The sequence below is a fragment of the Vulpes vulpes genome, chromosome 14 (assembly GCF_048418805.1).
Source record: "Vulpes vulpes isolate BD-2025 chromosome 14, VulVul3, whole genome shotgun sequence".
Classification (NCBI taxonomy): Eukaryota; Metazoa; Chordata; class Mammalia; order Carnivora; family Canidae; genus Vulpes; species Vulpes vulpes.
In genome coordinates this window covers 100375522-100398743 of record NC_132793.1, presented here as the reverse complement: position 1 = coordinate 100398743, position 23222 = coordinate 100375522, and the positions used below count along the sequence as shown (strand labels likewise).

Below are 23222 nucleotides of genomic sequence, written 5' to 3'. Positions count from 1 at the left end.
CAGTCATGATCCCAGGGTCCTGGGATTGAGTTCCGCATCGGGCTCCCCGCAAGGATCCTGCTTCTCCCTCTGCCTGGGTCTCTGTCTCTCTCATGAATAAATTTAAAAAAATCTTAAAAAGAACTAGCGCATGGAAGACGGGACTGACTGTTCTTATACCAGAACAGCCAAGGGACTGGCGAGGTCCAGAGATGGTCACAGTGGGGACGGTCAGGATGGCGGCAGGAATAGTGATTTCCCAACTGGCAGTTGGCTCAGAGGGTTTCCATAAAGGAGAGGAAGCCAGAGAGTGCTCCCAGGGCCTGCTGTCTTCTCACTTAGAGGCAGACACCAGATATGTCTTGTGTGCCAGGTGGTTATGTACTTGAGAAAGGCTTAAAGGTCATAGGAACACGTCCCTGTGTCGTAAATATTGCAGACTAAAATGCTCCTGGAGAAAGAATAAAGGGAACCAAGGATAAGGCAGATGAGAGTCAAGACCCATGCCACATGAGGGCTACACAAAATACATGAGACTTTATCTGGAGGGATGTGCTGTGCCTGCTAGGAATGTACACACCTGCCCCATGGGACAGGTAAGAGGATCAAAAACAGAGACCCGGAAATAGGGAGAACTGTACCACTGCAACCATGTGAGCGGCAGGAGGCTTAGTCCACGTGGCACGTTTTGGAAACTGAGAAATGACAGGGATTCCAGAGGGCCTGGTGTGAAGAAGTCTACTACTAGCCCTCGAACAGGCTGGAGGGTGAGGCCCTTTTAAGAGAGGGTCAGGGAGGCACCGTAGAACCCGTGTGACCAAATGGGAAGCGAGATGTCTCCAGAGGTGGGACCCACGATGGAACCCTGCTGAAACTCCTTAAAGCACTCCCTATCGACTGGGGGGATTGCCCATTCCTGCTGGGTCAGGAGGGCTAGAATCCTAGCCAGAAGAGGCATCTCGGACAGGTGCACAGCTCTGAGAAGGATGCTAAGGGTTTGAAAGTACGAGTTTTCTTTGCTTTCTTCCCATTGAGAGCCAAGGCTGGGGTGGGGGCGATGGTGGTGGTGGTGAAGGGGCTCTAAGAGAATAAATAGCTCTCCGAAAGATGTGACAAATGCAATCCTGGTTTCTAGATAAGAACTGTAATTAATGGAACCATTCATTAGTCTTTCAAGGTTGCTCGTGAAGCACATTTCACAGAGAACAAGCTCTGTGCACAACGCATAGGCGGAAAGCAAGTAGGGCATTGCTATAAAAGTGGTCACAATCGGTTGCTTTAACAAGTGGTTCTAGACTCTTGGCCCAGGTTAACCCATTAGTGCACATCTGATTGATTCCTTGACAATCAGTAACTGCCCTGCAATCCTCTTCACTTCAGGGACTAAGGGACCTCGGGAGACCATGTGTTTTCATGCGTTTAAGCCAGAGGTTCTCAACTGGGGGTGATTTTGCCCTTTTGGACATTTGGTAATTTCTAGAGACGTTTTTGAACGTCTGCTACTGGGGCCGCTACTGGCATTTAGTAGGTGGAGGCCAGCAATGCTGCTAAATGTTCCAGAATGCACGGAAGAGGCCCCAAGTCAAGGAATTATCTGGCTCAAGAGATGTCAATAATGCAGGGGGCCTAAAATCCCTGGTTTAAGCCAACAGTAACAGTGTCTCAGGTATCACAAGAACCTGGTGGTATTTGCGACCAGAGAATATTTAAAATTTCTCCTAATCCTAAAAGACCCTACTACTTTATTTAGGAGAACTTCATTAATTTGTCTGGCAGAAACAGCCCACATGCCCTCCGCTCCTTGAAAGGGCTGCTACTCCCACATACACTGTGCCATCTGGCCCATGGGCTCACTGCTACTTTACTCACACACCAAAGGATGGCCAATGGCATGAATTTAGAATCACCCAGAAATGAACTAAGTCACAGCTCAAGCATGCGTGTTCCTTCCCTGCTCCAAATGCAAGCCTATCAAACACTTTCTCCAAATTAAGAAAAACTTTTTTTCTTTGTATAATTAAAGATTTCTTTGCTGCGAAAACCTCAAGCCTTGGCTTGGTCCCAAGTGGGTGTCTTTAGCTTACGGTAAGTAGGGAAGAATCTGCCTGGACGCTGGGCTCAAGGGGTCAGGCAGTCCCCTGGGGACACAAGAAGTCCTTCCCTACCGGAAGATCTATTGTGATATTGACTCTGAATCGCTTACCTGTATGTAAGAAATGAAAGAATAGCACAGGGGGGTCAGATGAGAACCGGACAGTTTCACCTGCAGCAAAAGAGAAGGAAATCAATTTAACTGTAGGAACAGAAGGCTTCCCCCATTCCTAGGAAAGGAATTTTCAACTCACCAGCTTTTCCATATTTTTCAGAATTCCTCCGGAGCTCTGACATACCTGCAGATACTAAGATACCAAAGATTCCTAGATTTAGCCTAGGTCCTCTAAGAGCATCCCGACATCTACAGGTGAGTCAGTGAGCTAGGGGAGTGGGATCTGCAGCTGACAGGAAGGGGGAAAAGGAAACAAGCGCACACGTTTATGGGGAATCCTAGCCACAAAGCTTCCTCTGCTCCTCCTCAAAGCTCCTGAGCCTCCTAGACAACAGGCAATGAAGGGTTTCCATTTCTGACTGGTTCAGCTTACTGCTTTAAAAATCCTTCAGGCTGATGGCCCCTGCATCTAAAAAAACCAATGACTTTGCTGTCTTTTCCTTTAAACAATGACAGTAAAGAGAAGAGGCTTTTAGTATTTCCACTACAGAATTTTAGGAGCCACATCATGTGGCCAGAGCTGTACCTTCTCAGAGATGGCTGCACTGCTGTTTGGGGGACATCACATGGTAGTCTACCATCTTTCTTGGGCTGTCTATGCCTTTCTGAGTATTTAATATGGATCACTGCAAGAATCAGAACTAAGTCACTTAGTTCCCATCATCACCTTCTGAATGTCTGCTGAGGACTAAAAACACTGCAAGAGCAGAGGTCCTTGTTAATAAACACCAGGGAGCATTAACTCAAACTCAGGGCAGCGTATGCCTTGTATTTAAAAAGAAAAAACAAAAACACCTTTCTCCCACCCAAGTACCTGACCTGTAATAAGGCATCTAACACTGACTTGTTAAAGAACAAAAGGAGGACTAAACACCTCTTTAGTGCCCAGACTGGTTTGAAATAGTGTAATTAAGGGACACCTGGGTGGCTCAGGGGTTGAGTGTCTGCCTTCGGCTCAGGTTGTGATCCCAGGATCCGGGATTGAGTTCCACATTGGGCTTCTTGCAGGGAGCCTGCTTCTCCCTCTGCCTGTGTCTCTGCCTGTCTCTCTCATAAATAAATAACATCTTAAAAGAAAAAAAAAAAGTAGTGTAATTTCGTGTGCAATAAGGAGTTGGACTGAATTCTATAGCTGTAGATTAGATTAAGTCTCAGAAGCACTGAAGGAGGTATTCACCATCAATTAGATGCCATATACTCACACACACACCTGTAAGTGTAATCCTCTTCACTTCAAGAAGTGAAACACATAAAGAAGCCCCCCCACCCCCACCCCCCCAACGCCAAGGCCTCTACAAGCAGATTTAGAATTATGCCATCAACTTGGTTTTTTTCTGGCCTGTCAAGACACCTGCCACCTACTGACCAAACCAGAATCAAACCACAACTTGCCCAGGTGGTAGGTGAGAGCTCTATGCAGGGGCGTTCCACAGCAGTAAGCTGCTGCCCTGGCCTAGTCTCCAGCTGGCTAGGGCAGCACAGCAGGAGTGACTCAGGTCATCTCTGATACTCACATATTTGACAAGTGCCGTGAGAATGGTGTACATTTTGCAAAGGTCCTTTAACAAGATGTCCACACAACTGCCCGATGGCAGGGCTGTCTGCACCAGCTCATGGAAAAATGTAAGCAGAGTTCCCAGCTGCATGATGATGGCTTTCTCCACGGGATGATTTGGTAGGGTTGCCTGAGAAGAGGCTTCTTCTGAAAGGAAATGAAATTGGCACATTCAAACCCACTGACCTTATTTCCTAGTTAAAGTGAAGAAGATTTAGAAATCAGCTATCCATGATTAAATGGAAACCTGTAGGGACAACGAGCATGCAATTCATCGTGCAGAGTGAATTGATAGCCATTCTATCATAAGCCACACTATGATCTGCTTTTTTTCCATCACACTGGAAATCTGGCTCAAACTGAGAAACAAATTGAGCTGCACTTCTTTGCAGCAATCCAATTTGGATTTTGGTGGGCTCTCTCTTACCATAGTCCTTGGGACTCTACCCCGAATGCATCTTACCTGATAAAATTTCTTGGCTCACTTGTCCCTTAAGCTTGGTGATCAGCCAGTCTACTTCTTCCAGGACTTTCTCAGCCTGACTCAGAACAAGTAACTGTGAAAGAAAAGGCCTGGCATGGCTCCTGTGCACAGCTACAGGACAAGCACAGCTAAACGTAACAAGCATGGCCACATGCGAGCAGGTAACAGGCCTCAGGACTTGAGCCACAACCATTTACTCTTTACGTGGAACGAAATGGAAGGAATGGCAAGGCGGCTTCCCATGGCTTGGGGTTCCACACTTACACAAACAGTAGGGGCAGCTGTTCTCAAATTCACCATCGCGAAGTGGTTTGTTTTCTCCACCTCTATATCCTAAGGAGGCAGAGAGAGATGTGATTGCAGTAAGGCTGGTCCCAGGCTCCTATCCCCACTCGGAGTGTTGTGGCGACACCTGTGGTACCTACCTGGTCTATGTCTCCAAGAAGCCCATGGATATCCTGGGACAAGTCACGCAGCAAGGTGACAGGACTCTTGTACAAAACATGGAGGCTGAAGAGCAAATTCATCAAGCCCTTGCAAAATGAGGCATCCTCTAACGGTGGGAAGGAAAGAAAATTAAAAGGTTAAGTTCTAACCCCGTCAGTCTTCAAGGTACAAGATGCCAAACCAGAAACACAGCTTGCCACATCCTATATATACTATCCTAGTGCTGCACACAGTCCACCTAAGGCAGCTCTCCCACAAAGGTGCATCTGTCCACAGGCACAAAGAAAGCAGAGGTTTCCTGTTATTCACCAGTCACTATCACTGGAAACTAGCACCCAGATAAAGAAACAGAACACTACCAACACCCCAGAAATCCCCTTCTACCTCACTCGCCCCAGCAAGGAACCTGCTATCTTGACTTCTACCATCACATCTAGTGGTGTCCGATTTTGAACTTTATCTAAATGGAATCATGCAGGAAGTACTTTTTATGTGTTTGGCTTCTTTGGTCCCACAGCATGTTTGTGCAATTCCTGCATGTTGTGTTGGTACTTTACCATTCTCACTGCTGCTCAGTGTTCCACTATGTGTGCACACTGTCACTCCCTTGCCCCCTCCACTGCTGACAGACACGTGAGTCTCTGCCTGCAGAATTCGTCCCTTGTGTCCTCCCCATGGTGGTACTGCTGGATGTAACTGGATGCCGCCAAGTCTTCCAGGGTGGCTACATCGTGGCCTTCCCCCAGCGGTGAACGAGAAGGCCAACTGCTCTGCACTTGGTATTTCAGCTTTTTCATTTTGGTCACTCTGTGACTATGTAATGAGTACCTTTCCATCTTTAAATGCTATTTGATAATGATGATTTTACATAGTCTAAAGGGAAACAAGGAAGGAAACTTACCCCAGCTATTCTCCTTACAAATCTTCAATGTCCAGGATAACATCTGCACAAACTAGAGATCACAGGTATTAAAGAAACATGTGAAGAGACAGACAGAGCTCAGTGTTCAGATTACAAGAGCTCTAGACCTTTCCAATTCTTATCACCTGCCCAAACATGTGCTTGGATCTAAAGTGGTTATTTACTAAGATCAGCATTAAAAATAGGTCCAAAATTATGAGAATTACTGGTCCTTCTCTCCTAATATAATACCATATGACTCAATTCTCAAAGTTCACAGCCTCATTAAGGACTGAAGGTCCTGTCATTTGGGCTCTTGTCCCAAGCTTCCTCTCCCCTCCTGACCACAGCCTGGAGTTGATGAGCCTTTTCCTTTTCCATGCCTCACACTCTCCACAACTGCCGTATCTGTAAGAAGATCAGTCTAATGGAGATCCCTGAATCAGCTTCTAGGAGCCAAAAGGCCAGAGGTTGGAAAGGAGTAGGGAAAAAAAGGAAAGGCAAACAACCAGCTGGATTTTTCTCAGGTAAGGATAGGAGGCCTAAGGTCTTGGTGGCAGCGTCCTGCGCTGCAGATACCTGTTCCAGCTCAGTGCTTCGGCAGTTCCTTGGGACAGGTTTTCAGCTACAAAGGCAGTGAGAGGTAGTATGCCTAAGTACAGAGTGACAAGTAAAAACTCAAATTTTGATCTACTGGAGTAAAAAATAAATTCAGAAGCTAATTCTGAAAGGTCTCTGTGAACGATATAAAAAGGTCTTTACAATACGGTGTTAATTGTAATAAGCAGGATGCAAACAGACTTCTGGGTGAAGATGGACAACAGGGTTGGGAATAAAGATCTGTATTTGTTTTTGCTTCTGTAGGAATAAAGAACTCTTGAGGGATACACCAGAAACTAAAAAAAGGTTATTCACTTATTTGGGGAAAAGAATTGAACAGGTGGAGGTGGACAGTTAAAGGTGGGGGACTACTCACTGCAAAACTAATAATTTCCAGTTTTCAAATCATAGGACTTTATTACCCACTCAAAACCGGATTTTAAAAACTTGGAAAGAGATTATCTGAAGTTATGGGGATGGTGGGTGATGAGTTTTGAATTAAAAAAATTTTCCTGTCTATATAAGCCTTTTAAATCTGCCTATTTTCCCTCAGATCTCCCAGGCCCCATTTCCCTGTGGCTGTCTCCTTGCTAGTGCTCTGTTTGCTGCAGCAGTAGCAGCACAAAAATGACAAGCAGAAAGTAAGGTGGGGAGGAGCAGTGTGGTGCTAGGACAAAGGGAGTAGCCAGCAAGGGGGGCTTTGTTTGGGCTGCCGGGATCTCCAACAGGAAGCTCAGGCTTGCTTTTCAGCACTCGGACACGCTGCCATCCTCCCAGGCTACTAGCTCTTCCTGAAGAGAGGGCTCACACAAGGAGCCAGTCTTCCTCACAGATCAGGAAGCAGATGTGGTAGGAGCACACGGCCCTAGGCATCAAGGATGTTCTTTGTCATCCTCTGAGGAAATCACCCCTGAACAGAATAGACCCACAAAATGCAGCCCTTCTCTTTTGTGTGTGAACGCTCATGGGGTCCACATTCCTACACATGTGTGCACACTGACATGCATATACACACAACCCATCCCACGGAGTCGTTTCTGCTTTGGGACTGTAGACATGCTTTCTGACTTAACCACCTTTTGTTGAATTTCTCCCAAACTCCATACCAGTTACCCTTGCTAAGAAAGTCAAAACTGCTCGATGTCAGCTACCTTCATGATAATGAATACACTTTCATCTTAGAAAGGAGCAAACACCAAGAATGAGTAAACACACAAGCTAAGAAGGTTGGATGCACCAAAGATAAACATGATTTTTTTTCTATAGTGCTTACTGCTGACAAGGGTCAGGGCAATAGCCAAACAAAAAGCAGTATGGTTTTTGTTCTGTATGGCTGCAGATAATTATGTCATAGTAGAAACACTATGTAAGAAAAGGAATACTACCCAGATCTTTTATTACTTAAAAATAAATTTGAAAGAATACACTGAAAAAAAAAAAAAAAAAAAAAAGAAAGAAAGAAGACATTGAGATATATACAGTTGATTCTTAAAAAATACAGGGGCAAAAAAAAAAAAAAAAAAAAGCAAGCTGGGGCTGGGGGCGCTGACCCCTGGCCAAGCCAAAAATCCATGTAGAATTTCCTGACTCATGAAAAACATAACTACTAACAGTCCCCTGCTGACCAGAAACCGGACTGATGGTATCAATAGTCGATCAGTGCTTATTTTGTATGTTATAGGTACTTACATACTGTATTTTTATAATAAAGTAGGTTAGAGAAAAGCAAGGTTATTGAGAAAGTCATAAGGAGAAAATACATTTACAGTTCTGTACCGTATTAGGAACAGTCCATGTATAAGGGAACCAACAGTCCATGTATAAGGGAACCACACAGTTCAACCCTGTGAGGCAACACTCCTGGCCTTCTGAGGGCTGCTGGTGGGACTGAGCTGGGGCTTCTACCTGAGGGGAGGATGGCTCCAGCAGCCTGGACAAGTTGGAGATAACAGTGACGAGGAGGAGGGCTTCTTTGCTGTCAAAGTCTTCCTCTTGGCTGCTAAGTAAATTCAACAAGCACCTCTGGGAAAGAAAGGAACACAGAGACATCAGCAGGTATGTTCCTGTCATGGAGCAGAGACATATAGCCGGAGATTCCTAAGGCTGGGACAGAAAGGATTCAAAGCTACCAAAATTCAGAGAGCACAAAATCTGAAAATAAACCTGGATTGAACAAGCAGTTTCCTACCCTGTTCCTGACCACAAATCCAAGTGTTCTCTTGAGAACTGTGGACTCTAACCTCCTGCCAAACATGTTAGGAATGAATACTGCACCCACTCTTGGGGGTAGCTCATGACCTCCAGAGGCCTGTCTACTGATCTCCGATTTAGCTCCAGCCCCAGTCCCGCCTGCATACCTTCCCGGATTCCCTTGCCCCATTCCTCTCTCACCACCTGAAATACTCTTCTATTTTGTGTGCCAGCCTCTTCCCCATTCTGTAAGCTCCCCAAGGAGAGGGATTTTGTTTCTTTTGTTTCCTGCTACATCCCCAACACCTAGAACAGTCCCTAGCACAGAGCAGAAACTTTAAAAAATTATGTGTTAAATACAGAAATCCTCTGCGACAGAAAATCCTGATACTGTGACAACTACTGGTTAGAAATGAACGGGCTGGGACGCCTGGGTGGCGTAGCAGTTGACCATCTGCCTTTGGCTCAGGGCGCGATCCTGGAGTCCTGGGATTGAGTCCTGCATTGGGTTCCCTGTGAGGTGTCTCCCTCTGCCTGTGTCTCTCATGAATAAATAAATAAAATCCTTAAAAAAAAAAAAAAAAAAAAAAAAAGAAACAAACAGGATTCACTGTCCAGTCTCTGTGCAATCTGACAAAGTCAAACTATACCACGCTCAGAAACAAAGACACACACTCCATACCTTAATGGGCTCCTGGCTATCTCTTCATATCGATTCAAACAGTAATTCTTGGAGGCAACAGTGCTGTAGGTTGGGGTGGCTTTCATACCCAACCTCCCCAGAATCCTTTTTAAAAAAATATTTTATTTATTCATTCATGAGACACAGGGAGGGAGAGGCAGAGACACACAGGCAGAGGGAGAAGCAGGCTCCCTATAGGGAACCCAATGTGGGATTCCATCCCAGGATCCCAGGACCACGACCTGAGCTGAAGATAGACACTCAACTACTGAGCCATCCAGGTGCCCCCTTCCCCAGAATCCTTTTACAGGCATTACCTTCCACTCAGCAGAGCTATGTCCTGTGGCTTAGATGATGACCCAGAAGAAATCCTGTCCTACTTGCGTTCTGTCTGCCCATTCCCATCTGCTGGCCCAGCTAACAGTCCCTCTGCAGGGGCCCTCAGGCAAGCAGAGCAGCTTGCCAAGGCTACTTACCTGAAACTGCCGGATCTGGAATGCTGCTCTGTGACTGACGCTGCCTTCCGCCTCTTCTCCCTCATTATCTGTGACATCTAGGAAAGGGAAAAGAATGTGATCTTTGAAATGGACCGACTCACTATGCTTTTTTGGCCTTTTAATATTAAGCTAAAATTTTAGAATGCCAAAAAAAGGTCTGGGGGCAGAATTAAATATATTCCTAACATTCTGCAATTTCTTAGCACTATCTTCCAATTTCCAGTCACTATTTGTGGTCATGTGTAAAATCCAGTAAATGCCAATTCTGAATCCACTAGATGTCACTCATTAGCAACACTGGGACCTGCTCTCAGATGTCGTGTGGTAGATTAGTAAATAGAATCAAGAGGTTTGGTTAAGAATAAGAAACCCAGATGAAGCCAATTTATTCAAAACTGAAAAGCTCACCCAGAGCCCTGAGAAAGTGGTGAATCTTGGGCTGATAGAACTGTTGCACAGCACTGAATATCTTCTGCAAACCCTCCAAGCACAACAGTGAGATGCTCTTTCCTTTTTCTTTCTTTCCCAAATCTTCCACTGAAGTAGGAATGGAAGTATATCTCCAAAGTAAGACCCTGAAAAGAAGAAATGTGATTATTTATTAAAAGATTTTATTTTGTAAGTAATCTTTACACCTAACACAGGGATGGAACTCAAGACCTCAAGATCCAGAGTTGTACACTCTACTGACTGAGGCAGCCAGGTGCCACAGAAAAGTGATTTTATTAACGTCAGGTTCACTGAGGTAAAATTTTATATATTGTAAAATTCAAACCCTGTACATGTACAGTTCAATGAATTTTAACAAACTTATACAATCATGTAATCATCCCCATAATCAAGATATTTCTATCATCCCAAAAGTTCCCCTACATTGCTCTGTAAGTCAGTTCTCTCCCGATTTTCCAATCACTGATCTGATTCCTCTCCCTATGGTTATATTATTTACAAAATAGTATATAAAAATGGTAGCATTCAGTATGTAGCCTTCTGAATCTAGCTGTTAATTTAGCATATGCTTCTGAGATTCCCCTCTGTTGCTACATGTATGGTAGATAATCTCATTTTATTGCTAAGTAGAATATTTCATTGTATAGATGTACCAGTTTCTCCATTCAACTGGATATGGATGTTTGGTTTCCAAATTTTGCTATTACAGATAAAGGGGCAATCAAAAACCTTTATTTATTTATTTTTTAATCAAAAACCTTTATATGGATATATTCTTTCATTTCTTTTGGGTAAACATCTAAGAGTGGAATCTGTAGATAATATGGTAGGTGTGTGCTTAACTTTTGAAGAAAATGCCAAACTGTTTTCTCAAGTGGTTGTACTGTTTTACATTCCCATTGTGTATAAGAGTTCAAATTTCTCCACATCCACAACATTTTGGTATTGTCAGCCTTTTTTAAAAAGAATATTTGCTTATTTTTAAAAGTTTTTAGTTATCTCTATGCCTAGAACTCACAACCCCAGAGTTCAAGAGTCATACGCTCTTCTAACTGAGCCAGACAGAGGTGCCAAGTATCATCAGTCTTTTTACTTTCAGGTATTCTAATATTCAGTGATATCTCATTGTGATTTAATTTGCATTTACCTAAGAACTAATTATGCTATCCTTTTGTGTCCTTATCAGCCATCTATTGGTCAAGTATCTGTTCAAATATCTTACTCATTTTTAAATTTGGTTGTTTGCTGTTTTAAATTTAATTAAGCTTGAGTGTTCTTTATATACTCTGGTTACCAGTCCTTCATCAGGCATGTGCTTTGCAAGTATTTCCTCATCTATGACTTGTCTTTTTAATCTCCTTAAGAGTGTTTTCCAAAGAGCAGAGTTAAACGTTTTTTTTTTAATTATAGCTTGTGCTTCTGGTGCTCTAAGAAATCTTTACCTAAAACATGATCACAGAAATTTTTCTAATTTCCTGTAGATATTTTACAATTTTTGGCTTTATTATTTTGTTTTTTTAAGATTTTATTTATTCATGAAAGACACACTGGGAGAGGCAGAGACACAGACAGAGGGAGAAGCAGGCTCCCTGCAGGGAGCCTGATGTGGGACCTGATCCTGGGAACCAATTTTTGGTTTTACATTTTTGTCTTTGACCCATTTCAAATTAATTTTTTGTTTGTCATGTAGAGTGAATAAAGGTTCATTTTTTCCCCACATAGATAGTCAGCTGTTCCAAGACCATTAAATTATCTCTTTTGTAAAAAATCAAATGACCATATTTGTGGAATCTATTTCTGATCTATTCTGCTCCAATGATTCTGCCAATACCACACTATCTTAAATAAAGTAACTTTATCATCTGACTTGACAGTGTGAATCCTCTTTTTTTTAGTCCTCTTTGTTTTTATTTCAAACTTGTTTATTCTAGGTCCTTTACTTTTCCACAAAAATTCTAGAATCATCTTGTCAATTACTAAAGTAAAGCTTGATAGGATTTTGATTGAAACTGTGTTGAGGGCCCCTGGGTGGCTCAGTCAGGTGAGCATCTGCCTTTGGCTCAGGGCATTATCCCGGAGAGTCAGGATCAAGCCCTGTGTTGGGCTCTGTGCTCAGTGGGGAGTCTGCTTCTCTTTCTCATTTATTCATTCATTCATAAACAAATAAATAAAATCTTTAAAAACAAAAAGAGAAACTGTTGAATCTATGGGTTGATATGCGAAGAATTCACACCTTGACGATACTGAATCTTCTCCTCTGTGGACACTGGGTACCTTTACATTTACTTGGGTCTTCTTTGATTGCTCTAATGTTCTGAGTTTTCATCACATAAATCTTACATGTTAGACTTATTGCCAGGAAGTTCATATTTTATGATGCTACTACAGTAAATGGTTCTGTTTTTAAAGTTCTTCCAATTGTTCACTGCTAGCATGTACATGAAAACACAATTTAAAAAATACTGTCCTTGTTTTCTGTAGACAATTATAATATCCCCAAAGACACTTATTTTTTCCTTCCCAATCTGGATGCTGTTTACTTTTTTTTTCCTGTCTTACTGCTTTGGCTACAACCTCTAGTATGTTGTTGAAGAGCAGTGGTGAGAGCACAGGGAGGGAAAGCATTCAGTCCACTTAATCATTAAGTATGGTGCTGATTGGTTTTTTGTGGATTCCCCTTATTGGATTGATCAAGTTCTTTTATTTTTTATTTTTTAAAAAATTTATTTATTCATGAGAGAGAGAAAGAGACAGAAACAGACAGAGAGAGAGAGAGAGAGAGAGAGAGAGAGAGAGAGGCAGAGACACAGGCTCCATGCAGGGAGCCTGATGTGGGACTTGATCCTGGGTCTCCAGGATCACACCCTGGGCTGAAGGTGGCACTACACCGCTGAGCCACCCGGGCTGCCCGATAAAGTTCTTTTATTTCTACTTTGCTGAGAGATTTGATCATAAATTTATGTCAAATTTTCTGCATGTTTTGAGATGATCATAGGGTGTTTTCTTTTTCTTTTTAAGATTTTTATTTATTTGTTCATGAGAGATACAGAGAGAAGCAGGCTTCATGCAGGGAGCCTGATGTGGGACTCAATCTCGGGTCACCAGGATCACGCCCTGGGCCAAAGGCAGGCGCCAAACTGCTGAGCCACCCAAGCGTCCCCTTAAGGTGTTTGCTTTAATCTGTTGATACATGCTGAAATATATATATATATATATATATATATATATATATATATATTTATTTATTTATTTTAAAGGTTTTTATTTTATTTTATTTTTTAATTTTTATTTATTTATGATAGTCACAGAGAGAGAGAGAGAGAGGCAGAGACACAGGCAGAGGGAGAAGCAGGCTCCATGCACCAGGAGCCCGATGTGGGATTCGATCCCGGGTCTCCAGGATCGCGCCCTGGGCCAAAGGCAGGCGCCAAACTGCTGCGCCACCCAGGGATCCCCATGCTGAATTATATTGACTGATTTACAAATTTTGAGCCAATTTGCATTCTTGAGAAAATATTCCACTCAACTCCATCATCCTTCTTACAAACTGCTGGGCTCAATTTGTTAATATTTTTAATATCTATATTCATAAGGGAAATTGGTTAGTAGCCATTTTATCATGTCTTTGACTGGGTTTGGCATTAGGGTAATGCTGGCCTCATAATACGAGTTAGGACATGTCCTTCCTATTCTATTTTCTGGGATAATTTACATAAATTAGTACTCTTTTTTTTAGGGGGGTGGCAGAGAGAGAGAGGGAGAGGGACAATCTTAAGCAGGCTACATGACCAGCGCAGAGCCTGACACTTGATCCTAAGACCCTGAAATGACCTCAGCTGAAATCAAGAGTCAGATGCTTAACCAGTTGAGCCACCCGGGCACCCTGGTATATTATTTCATCCTTAAATGTTTGGTAGAATTCACCAGTAATTCATCTAGGTATGGAGTTTTCTTTGAGGCAAAATTTTGAACTACGAATTAAATTTCTTCTTTTTAAAAAGATTTTAATTTTAAGCAATCTCTCTACCCAACATGGGGCTTGAATTTACAACCCCCAAGATCAAGAGTCACATGCTCCACTGACTAGCCAGCCAGGTGCTCCTCAATTTCTTTAAAGAGTCACAAGATTATTCAGGTTGCCTATTTCTTCTTGAGTTTCAAAAACTGTCCATTTAAGTAATCCAGTTTATTGGCATAAAGTTGTTAACATTCTATTATTATCAATTTTTACAGACTGTAGAATTAGTAGTGATTATCTCCTCTTCCTCATATCTGGTATCAGTACTTTGTGTCTTCACTCTTTTCCTCATCAGTCTGGCTACAATTTATTGCATTTCTTGATCTCCAAGAATCAGCTTCTGGTTTTATTCTTTTTCTCTGTTGTTTCTTTTTTCAATGATTTTATTTTGTCTTTATAACTTCCTTCTGCTCACCTTCATCTTAATCTTTTCTTAATGTGGAAGCTTTGAAATTTTTTTTTTCTTATATAACCATTGACAGTTATAAATTTCCTAAGCATTGATTTACCTGGATCATAGAAATTTTGAAATGCAGTGTGTTCAGTTTCATTCTGTTCCAGGTACTTTCTGATTTCTAACTTCCTCTTGGACTATGGGTTATTTAGAATGCATCTAATTTCCAAATCTACAAGGATAATCCAGTTGTTTAAAAAAATATATTACAAAATAAGAATATTTTTGTTACTGCTTTCTTGTTTAATTCTGTTGTGCTCAGGGGCACCTAGGTGGCTCAGTCAGTTAAGCATTCAACTTGTGATTATGGCTCACGTCATGATCTCAGAGTCAAGAGATTGAGCCCCATGCTGGACTCCATGCTAGGCGAGGAGTCTGCTCCAGATGCTCTTTCTCCTCGCTCTCCCTCTGCCCCTCTCACCTGTGCTCTCTCTAAACTAAATAAATAAATCTTTAAAAAAAAATTCTGCTGTGCTCAGAGAACATACTGATTTCTATTCTAAAAATGTGTTCATTTTGTTTTATGGCCCCAAATATGGTCAATTTTGATGAATACACCATGTGCACATGAAAAAATGTGCATTTTGAAACTGTTGTTAAATTTTGTATAAATATCAATTAAATCAAGCTGGATGACAGTGTGGCTCAAGTGTTCCATGTCCTTCTTGGTTTTCTACCTACCAGTTCTCTACTGATTTTTGAGAGAGGATGAACCACTTTTTCATTTCTCCTTCAGTTCTATAGGTTTTTGCTTCAAGTAGTTTGGTGCTTTGTGGTTAGGTGCTTATTCATTTATTTATTTATTTAAAGATTTTATTCATTTATTCATGAGGGACAGAGAGAGAGAGAATGAGAATGAGAATGAGAATGAGAATGAGAATGAGAATGAGGGGCAAGGACACAGGCAGAGTGAGAAGCAGGCTCCATGCAAGGAGCACGAGCGGGACTCGATCCCAGGACTCCAGGATAACACCCTGGGCTGAAGGCAGGCACCAAACCATGGAGCCACCAGGGATCCCCAGTGCATACACATTTGAAGTTGTTATGTCTACTTGCTGATGAACTGGTCATTATGTAATATCCCTCTTTATTCCTGGTAATAGAATAACATTTTCTATGTGGCTAATATTCCACATCAAAGCAGGACAAGAAAAAAAGGCTCAATATTAATGATTGTACTTTTACTCTAAAGGCATTTCCAACTTCAAACTGCCTTCATTCCTACCCCCAAATTTCCCCTCTTAGAGATTCCACAGCAAGTGGAACAGGTTTCTGAAGGTGAGAGTGACTTACCGAGTTATATCACAGAGATTCTGAAAGATCTTCTCAGGGTTTTGACCATCAGGGCCACTCACATGCCCGGTTTCCTTTAGCTGCTGTACCTTTTGTAGAGCTACACTCACTGCATAGCGCATAAACTCATTGCTGGACCTTAGAACAGACAGGCTCTCTTCATGGCTTTGGGTACTATCCCTAGAGAGAGAGAGAGAGAGAGAGAGAGAGAGAGAGAGAGAGAGAGAAAGAAGAGATTCTCCTATTGCTACTGGGATCTGGAATTAGGTTTTCTAGGGACTGTTTAGAAGAGCAGGACCTATGAAGCTCTTAATGACAGACCCCAGGCAGCACATCCAGTCACAGCCATAGCTGCCCTTCTACAACCCTCATTCTCTATGTGACCTCATTTTATTCCCTCCCCCAATCCCTTTGCTTTGGTAAGACTTAAATTTCAGTCTTAGTTTCCCATGTTTTTTGTTGTTGTTCCTCCTTTGTTTTTTCAATTCAGGTTTTTCTTTCTTCCCTTTTTATACTGTTACAGTAGCTAGAACTTAGGCAGATTTTCCTATAATGCCTTACTGCAAGCCATTCCTATCTTTTCTTCAGTAGTCCATTGTTTCTGAATTTTCCATTAATAATTCAAGGTAGTTCTTGAGTGCCTACCTAGAATTATCCAGATTTTTTTTTTTTAAGATTTTATTTATTCATGAGACACACACACACACACACACAGAGGCAGAGACATAGGCAGAGAGAGAAGCAGGCTCCATGCAGGGAGCTCGATATGGGACTCAATTCTGGGACTCCAGAGTTATGCCTCGAGTTGAAGGCAGATGCTTACTGCTGAGCCACTCAGGTGTCCCAAATTATCCAACTTTCATTTCAAGAAACCTACAAACCTCTTACTTATTATATATACATTAAGAATTGTGAATCCAGGGATCCCTGGGTGGCGCAGCGGTTTGGCGCCTGCCTTTGGCCCAGGGCACGATCCCGGAGACCCGGGATCGAATCCCACGTCGGGCTCCCGGTGCATGGAGCCTGCTTCTCCCTCTGCCTGTGTCTCTGCCTCTCTCTCTTTCTGTGTGACCATCATAAATAAATAAAAATTAAAAAAAAAAAAAATTGTGAATCCAAACTAGATAATACTAGTGAAGCTGGTAGCTGTTAATACCTTTATTGCACAAAAATCTTTAAGCACTCCATCACAAACTTACCTGAAAAGAGCAGTGAGAAGATCAGATACAAATTTCATGGACAAAAAGCTATCCATTTTGTTGGCTGTTTTAGCTTTGCCTTTACCAGCTTTTTCATTAAGGATGTCAGAGAGTTTCTTGTAACACATAAATAAGCTCAGAACCTCCTCAAACTTATTCTTACTGTATAAAAAGAAAAAGAGACCACTAAGGACAAGCATCAGAATATTGTGGTTTACTTTCACACCCAATAATAAAGATATCACAATGTTTCTTTAGATGTTCTATTCTAAACACAAGATTATAAATGAATAAATCTGCATTAATTTCCAAATCACTCTAATCCATCTGAGTTACCTTTTTTCTCCCTTATTTATACCAGTCAATATAGAGCACAAAAGCTCAAAACTACCAAACAAAATTTCCCTACTGAAACCAGAACTTCTTGAGTTCAGGGTCTGGGAATTTTGAATAAATGAAAGCATGCTACTCCTGTGGCAAATGTTTGGTGCTCTCTGGTAGAAAGAATATAATCTGGTAGACTAGATATTCATCTAAGAGGCAGTGTCATGACCTGTGGTTATGTTCACTGCCTAGTACAGTTAGAATTAAAAACAAAAAAAATAAATAAAAAATGGAGTATTCATCAAATTGCAAGGAGAGTAGTAGCAATACCTTACCTAAAATTACTTATGGAGAAATTGTATTCTATTAGAACCTCACAAATTCCCATCACAAGAGAAGCACAGATACTGTTTTTGATGCCAACACCACTGTTCTGAGAAAAATCTGCTGATTTATCCTAAAAGACACAAGATAAAAATTAATGAGCTATTGGGAGTCAGTAGAGCAAGCAACTCTTGATCTCAGGGTTGTGAGTCTGAGCTTCACACTGGGTGCAGAGATTACTTAAAAATGAAATCTTGAAAACAAAACAAAACACCCCCCCCTCCCAATGAGGTATTAACAACCTCTATCATTCAATACAACTGAGATTTAGCAATTACCAATTCAAAGTCCTCTAGTTCACTCTTAATCATTCTACTAGTAACAGATTCCAACATATCCTCTAAGTCTTGGTAGAACCCTTCTTCCTCCTCTTCTTCCTGCTGTAGGGGCATCACTCTACTCTTAAACCAGACCAAACAGTGCTGGACACAACACAGCAGATAATCCTGTAGAAGAAAACAGTAAACATTTTTGAGGGCTTAAGGGGTAACCTATGAGGCTGTTGATAATCAACAAATAATTCTTATCTATAAGGCTAAATAAAGTAAGTTATTCATTACCATTACAAATTAAGTCAACCTGAAATAACAAAACTGGAAAAAATGAATTGAACCAACAAAGGCATTCTTTTCTGACCTTTCCCAGAAACTGGCTTTATAAGTATCAGACATTAGAATGCAACATCAGAATGTATTATTTCTGACCTAGTAAAAATACCAGAGCCAGGTTGTGAAGTTAAATCCTTTCTGACTCCTCAGTACCAGATGCTGTTCTAAAGGTAGGGGTTTATGTCGAGGGAATCTTTGGGAGACCAACAGAGCATCTCCACCTCAAGGCACAAGAAGGGCTATTTATGAAAGCAGAATCTGACAACTTAAAGACCATTTCCCTATCCCCTTCATGAGCTCTAGTTACTTGGGGTAGTGAATTTTAAATTTTTATCTTTTTTCCATTTTTCTGAGGCTAGAGCACAAGAACAGAAAAACACCTGTCCTAGTTGCCCTGAAGATTCAAGAGTGCTCGGTATATATCATATACTCCCTCGAGACTAATTAAGTAGGTTCCCTGGTTCGTCTGCTACCAGGTGACCTTCCTTCCCCATTCCAAAGTATATTTTTACTTAACTTATTTTTGTAAAAATTTTATTTATTTATTCATGAGAGAGACACACACACACACAGAGAGAGAGAGAGAGAGAGGCAGAGAAACAGGCAGAGGGAGAAGCAGGATCCACACAGGGAGCCCAATGCAGGACTCGATCCTGGGACTCCAGGATCATATCCTGGGCCAGAAGCAGGCACTAAATCGCTGAGCCACCCAGGCGTCCCCCAAAGTATATTTTAGTATATTATATAGTCAAAGAGCCATAAATGGGAGACAAAATGCTCCTTGGAGGAAGTCATGGATGCCTTGATTTAGTAAAGTGCTGACACGGAGATACTTTTAATAGATCCAACATAATGATTGGCCAGAAAAGACAAGGAGGGAAGATTTAAGAGTAAAATTTCATTGGGAGAACCAGAAGAGTGCTTTCAGGAAAGATCTCTCTTCCTGAAGACTAACTCTATCAGCAGGGTTGATGTTTTTACTTAACAGTAAAAATAATGGTTTTAGGAGGAATAAAGTCTCACCAGTGGTTCTTGTAGAGAGATCTGATCTCCTTGGGTCAAAATACAAGCTTCTAACTTCAGAGGCGGCAGCACATCAGGTTCTGGCTCATAAAACTGTTTTAACTATGTATGATAAAGAGAAAAAGACACCAGTGCTCATGAATGCTTTACACTTCTTTAACTGGTCAAACTAATGGCGCCTTTAATGTCTTATGTCTTCTAGGACATATGTCTCAAGTGTCCAAAGAACAATGCAACAAAATTTGTGTTGTTTGGGCTCACGCACATCTTTTACCCTTGCTTCAGATATCATGTTGAGCTCTTTCCTACTCCATTTTTATTAACTCTCCCACAAAACATCATACTCTCTCATACCAATTCCTAAACTTGTTAAAAGTAATCAGCCTTTCCAGTATAGCTTGATGGTTAACAATATACAGGTTCAGAGTCAGAATGGCTGAGTCCAAGTCCCAGTATGACCACTTATTAATAATTCTGATAAAGGCATCCATGCCTTGGTTCCTCATCTGTGATAGAAGATTATTAGTATTATAAACATCTAAGACTGCATAAGGATTAAACATGTCAATACATGTAAAGTGCTAAAAACACTACTTAGCTCAAGATATGTTAGCGATTACTTTTTTTTTTTTTTTTTTTTACTTTTAGTGTCTGAACAATTTTACTGGTCCACATACTAACCTGAGTTGAGAAGCACTGCTCTATGCATTCAATCACAATTTTTTTATGCTTGTTAAGTGTGTGAATGTTGATGAGCTGATTATTACAGTTTGAAAGGTCCACTATAGTTAATAGGATATAAATTTCATATAGGATCATATGGGATCAGGCCTGAGGCCCAGTGGAAAGCTTTTGATAAATAGTATAGGACCTTCCAATAATTTCTACACATCTGAGATCTTAACTTCAAATGTAGCTTCTTCAGCAGAATTATAACAAAGCAATGGCATACAAAAGGGGAAGAAGAGAAAAAGAACTTCCATTTTTAGCAAAGTGGTGGACAAGGGGTCTAGAGAAATTCTCTTGGTAGAGAACAATTTTAAAAATGCATTAAAAAATTTAAAAACATAGCTAAGACAATGCGAAAGTAAGAAAAGTCTTCAAATATCTCATTATATTAGAAAATGTTATAAAGCATGAATCTAGCAACTACATGAGCAAATGAACTCTGAAGCCAGTGTTTATTCTGGCAGCATCTGCCAATCCTGGAGGCCTAAAGCTACAGTTGTAGAGCTCATGGACCTGAAGATAAAGCCTAAGGCCCTCATGGGGTGAAGACTGAATCACAGAACCTCACACAAAGCTGGACTTCTCAAAAGGAGATATACTTTATGAATAAACCTAAAAAAAAAAAATCTATTGCATGGAGAAAACTAAAAGGGATATGTATCAAAATAAGCCTTGACTTTAAGTAGAAGAGGAAAAAAGCGTCTTCTGGGAATTTCGAACCATAAGCTAATCTCCAAATGTAGTTTGGGCTAGAATTCACATCACTTGTGTGGCCTAAAGAATCAAAAGCCAAGAATTTAAAGTTTAGATTAAAGAAATAGCATGTATCTTCCAAACAAGGGAAGAGAAGGAAGAGAAATAACTAGATCATTTCAAATTTTACACAAACTAGAAAAAGAGGGAATATTCCCCAGTCATTTAAAAATTTTTTTTAAAGATTTTTTTATTCGAGAGAGAGAGAGAGAGAGAGAGAGAGAGAGGCAGAAGGAGAAGCAGGCTAACTGTGGGGAGCCCGATGTGGGACTTGATTCCAGGACCCTGGGATCGCACCGAGCCAAAGCAGATGTTCAACCACTGAGCCACCCAGGCGTCCCACCCCAATCATTTTAACTCACATTAATCATCATTTAGCTCATATTAAGCCAAGAAATTGAGTATGAGAAATAAAAACTATAGATCGTTCTCTCTTACAAACATATACATAAAAATTCTAAATGAAATATCAGTAAATTGAATCCAACAATGTACAAAAAAGGTAATATAATCATTTGGGTTTATCTCAGGAGTGCAATGTTGGCTTAGAAGATCAAATAATACAACTCACCACAGTAACACATTAAAGGAGAAAAATCATATGGTTGCCTCTCAATAGATACAAAAGTGCATTTGCTAAAATTGAAGACACATCCAGGGCAGCCCCGGTGGCGCAGCGGTTTGGCGCCGCCTGCAGCCCGGGGTGTGATCCTGGAGACCCAGGATCGAGTCCCACATCGGGCTCCTTGCGTGGAGCCTGCTTCTCCCTCTGCCTGTGTCTCTGCGCCTCTCTCTCTCTGGGTCTCTCATGAATAAATAAATAAAATCTTTAAAAAAATAAAAAAAATAAAAAAAAAGAAGACACATCCATAAGTAAAACAGATCTAAGATGGCAGAAGAAGGGATAAGTAACCTGAAGATAGGGAAAATATCAAATCTGAAAGGTAAAAAATACTGAAGAAAAAATGAATCAAATCACAAAGATCTGCGGGAAAAAATCAGGCACTCCAATATATGTACAACTGAAGTCCCCGAATAAAAGCAGTGAGGGGGGGAAATTGATGAGATAATGATAATTTCTAAAATTTGGTGAAAAGCATCAATTTAGAGTTCTATGAAGTTTAATAAACTCAAAATAGAAACACAAAGACAATCCCATGTAAACATACAGTCAAACCCTTAAAACCCTAAGAGAAGGAGAAAAATCTTGAAAGGAGCAAGAGAAAAATGACATAGAAAAAACAGAAAACAAAGACACAATAATTGGTTCACTCAGGAATCAGCAACTTGAGAAACAATGAAACCAGAAGACAATGGAATGACATACCCATACCCATAACATATCCCATCTTAAAGTACCAAAAGAAAAAGCTGTCAACTAAGAATTCTGTATTCAGTGAAACTATCCTTCAAAAATGAAGGCAAAAAGATATAGCTCTATAGAGATGAAAACTGAGAAGTCACTGGCAGCAGACCTATACAACAGACATACTGAAAAAAAAAAGCTCCTCAGGCTGAAGAGAAGTTATTGAAGATGGTAAACCTGAACCCACAGGAATGAAGAGCATTGGCAATGGTAAAAAGTTGGTATATATGAGAGACCGTGTCTGTACACTTTTTTCTTTTCTTAATTTCTATGGAAGATATACATATAACTATTTAAAACAAACATAACACTGGCTTGCTGGGATGTAACATGTATGACAATATCATAAAGGTGGGAGGATGGATCAAAGTTCCTATATTTTACTGGAAGTACCTCAGTATTAACCTAAATATATAGTGATCAATTAAAAATGCATACTATAATCTCTAGAGCAAATTAAAAGTACAACAAAAGAGGTACATGGGTGGTTCAGTGATTGAGTGCCCAACTCCTGGTTTCAGCTTAGGTCACAATCTTATGGGTCATGGGTGGTGCCCCATGTCTGGCTCTGTGCTCAGCAGGGAGTCTGGTTGAAGATTCTCTCCCTCTGCCCTTCCCCCAACTTGGTTTTCTCATTCTTGCTCTCTCTCTAAAGTAAATAAATAAATATTTAAAATAAAAAAAATACAAAAAATATAGTTAAAGTCAATAAAGGAATTAAGTAACAAAACAGCAGACCTAAATCCAACCATAACAATAATTACATTAAATGTGAATTGACTAGACATTCCCATTCAAAGGAGGGTGTCATATTGGATTAAAAATGTTAAGATCTCTGTTTTCACTTCTTTTGGGCAGATACCTGAAGTGGAAATGCTGGATCAAATGGTAATTCTGCTTACTTTTTTTAAAGAATAGCCATACTTTTTCTCATAGTAGCTGTACCATTTACCACCATTAATGCACTAGGGTTCCAATTTCTGTATACACACACCACCACTTATTATTTTTCACTTTGAT

The 23222-nt window shown here is 40.8% G+C and overlaps 1 protein-coding gene across 3 annotated transcripts in view; it reads right to left on the bottom strand.

Annotated features, from left to right (window-relative positions):
• FANCI (FA complementation group I) overlaps nt 1-23222 on the bottom strand; it is a 73170-nt gene that overhangs the window by 3593 nt on the left and 46355 nt on the right. For 2 of the 3 annotated variants that reach the window (XM_026001072.2, XM_072737303.1), the window contains exons 20-34: nt 19355-19456; nt 18002-18169; nt 17675-17796; nt 17016-17177; nt 15817-15996; nt 10010-10176; nt 9581-9657; nt 8138-8254; nt 5633-5684; nt 4710-4837; nt 4549-4617; nt 4264-4357; nt 3760-3947; nt 2325-2378; nt 2183-2242 (exon numbers count right to left, since the gene is read on the bottom strand). In XM_026001072.2, coding sequence (XP_025856857.2) covers nt 2183-2242; nt 2325-2378; nt 3760-3947; nt 4264-4357; nt 4549-4617; nt 4710-4837; nt 5633-5684; nt 8138-8254; nt 9581-9657; nt 10010-10176; nt 15817-15996; nt 17016-17177; nt 17675-17796; nt 18002-18169; nt 19355-19456 — 1740 coding nt within the window. The remainder of the gene's footprint in view (nt 1-2182; nt 2243-2324; nt 2379-3759; nt 3948-4263; nt 4358-4548; nt 4618-4709; nt 4838-5632; nt 5685-8137; nt 8255-9580; nt 9658-10009; nt 10177-15816; nt 15997-17015; nt 17178-17674; nt 17797-18001; nt 18170-19354; nt 19457-23222) is intronic. The other variant, XM_072737302.1, reaches the window with a different exon arrangement.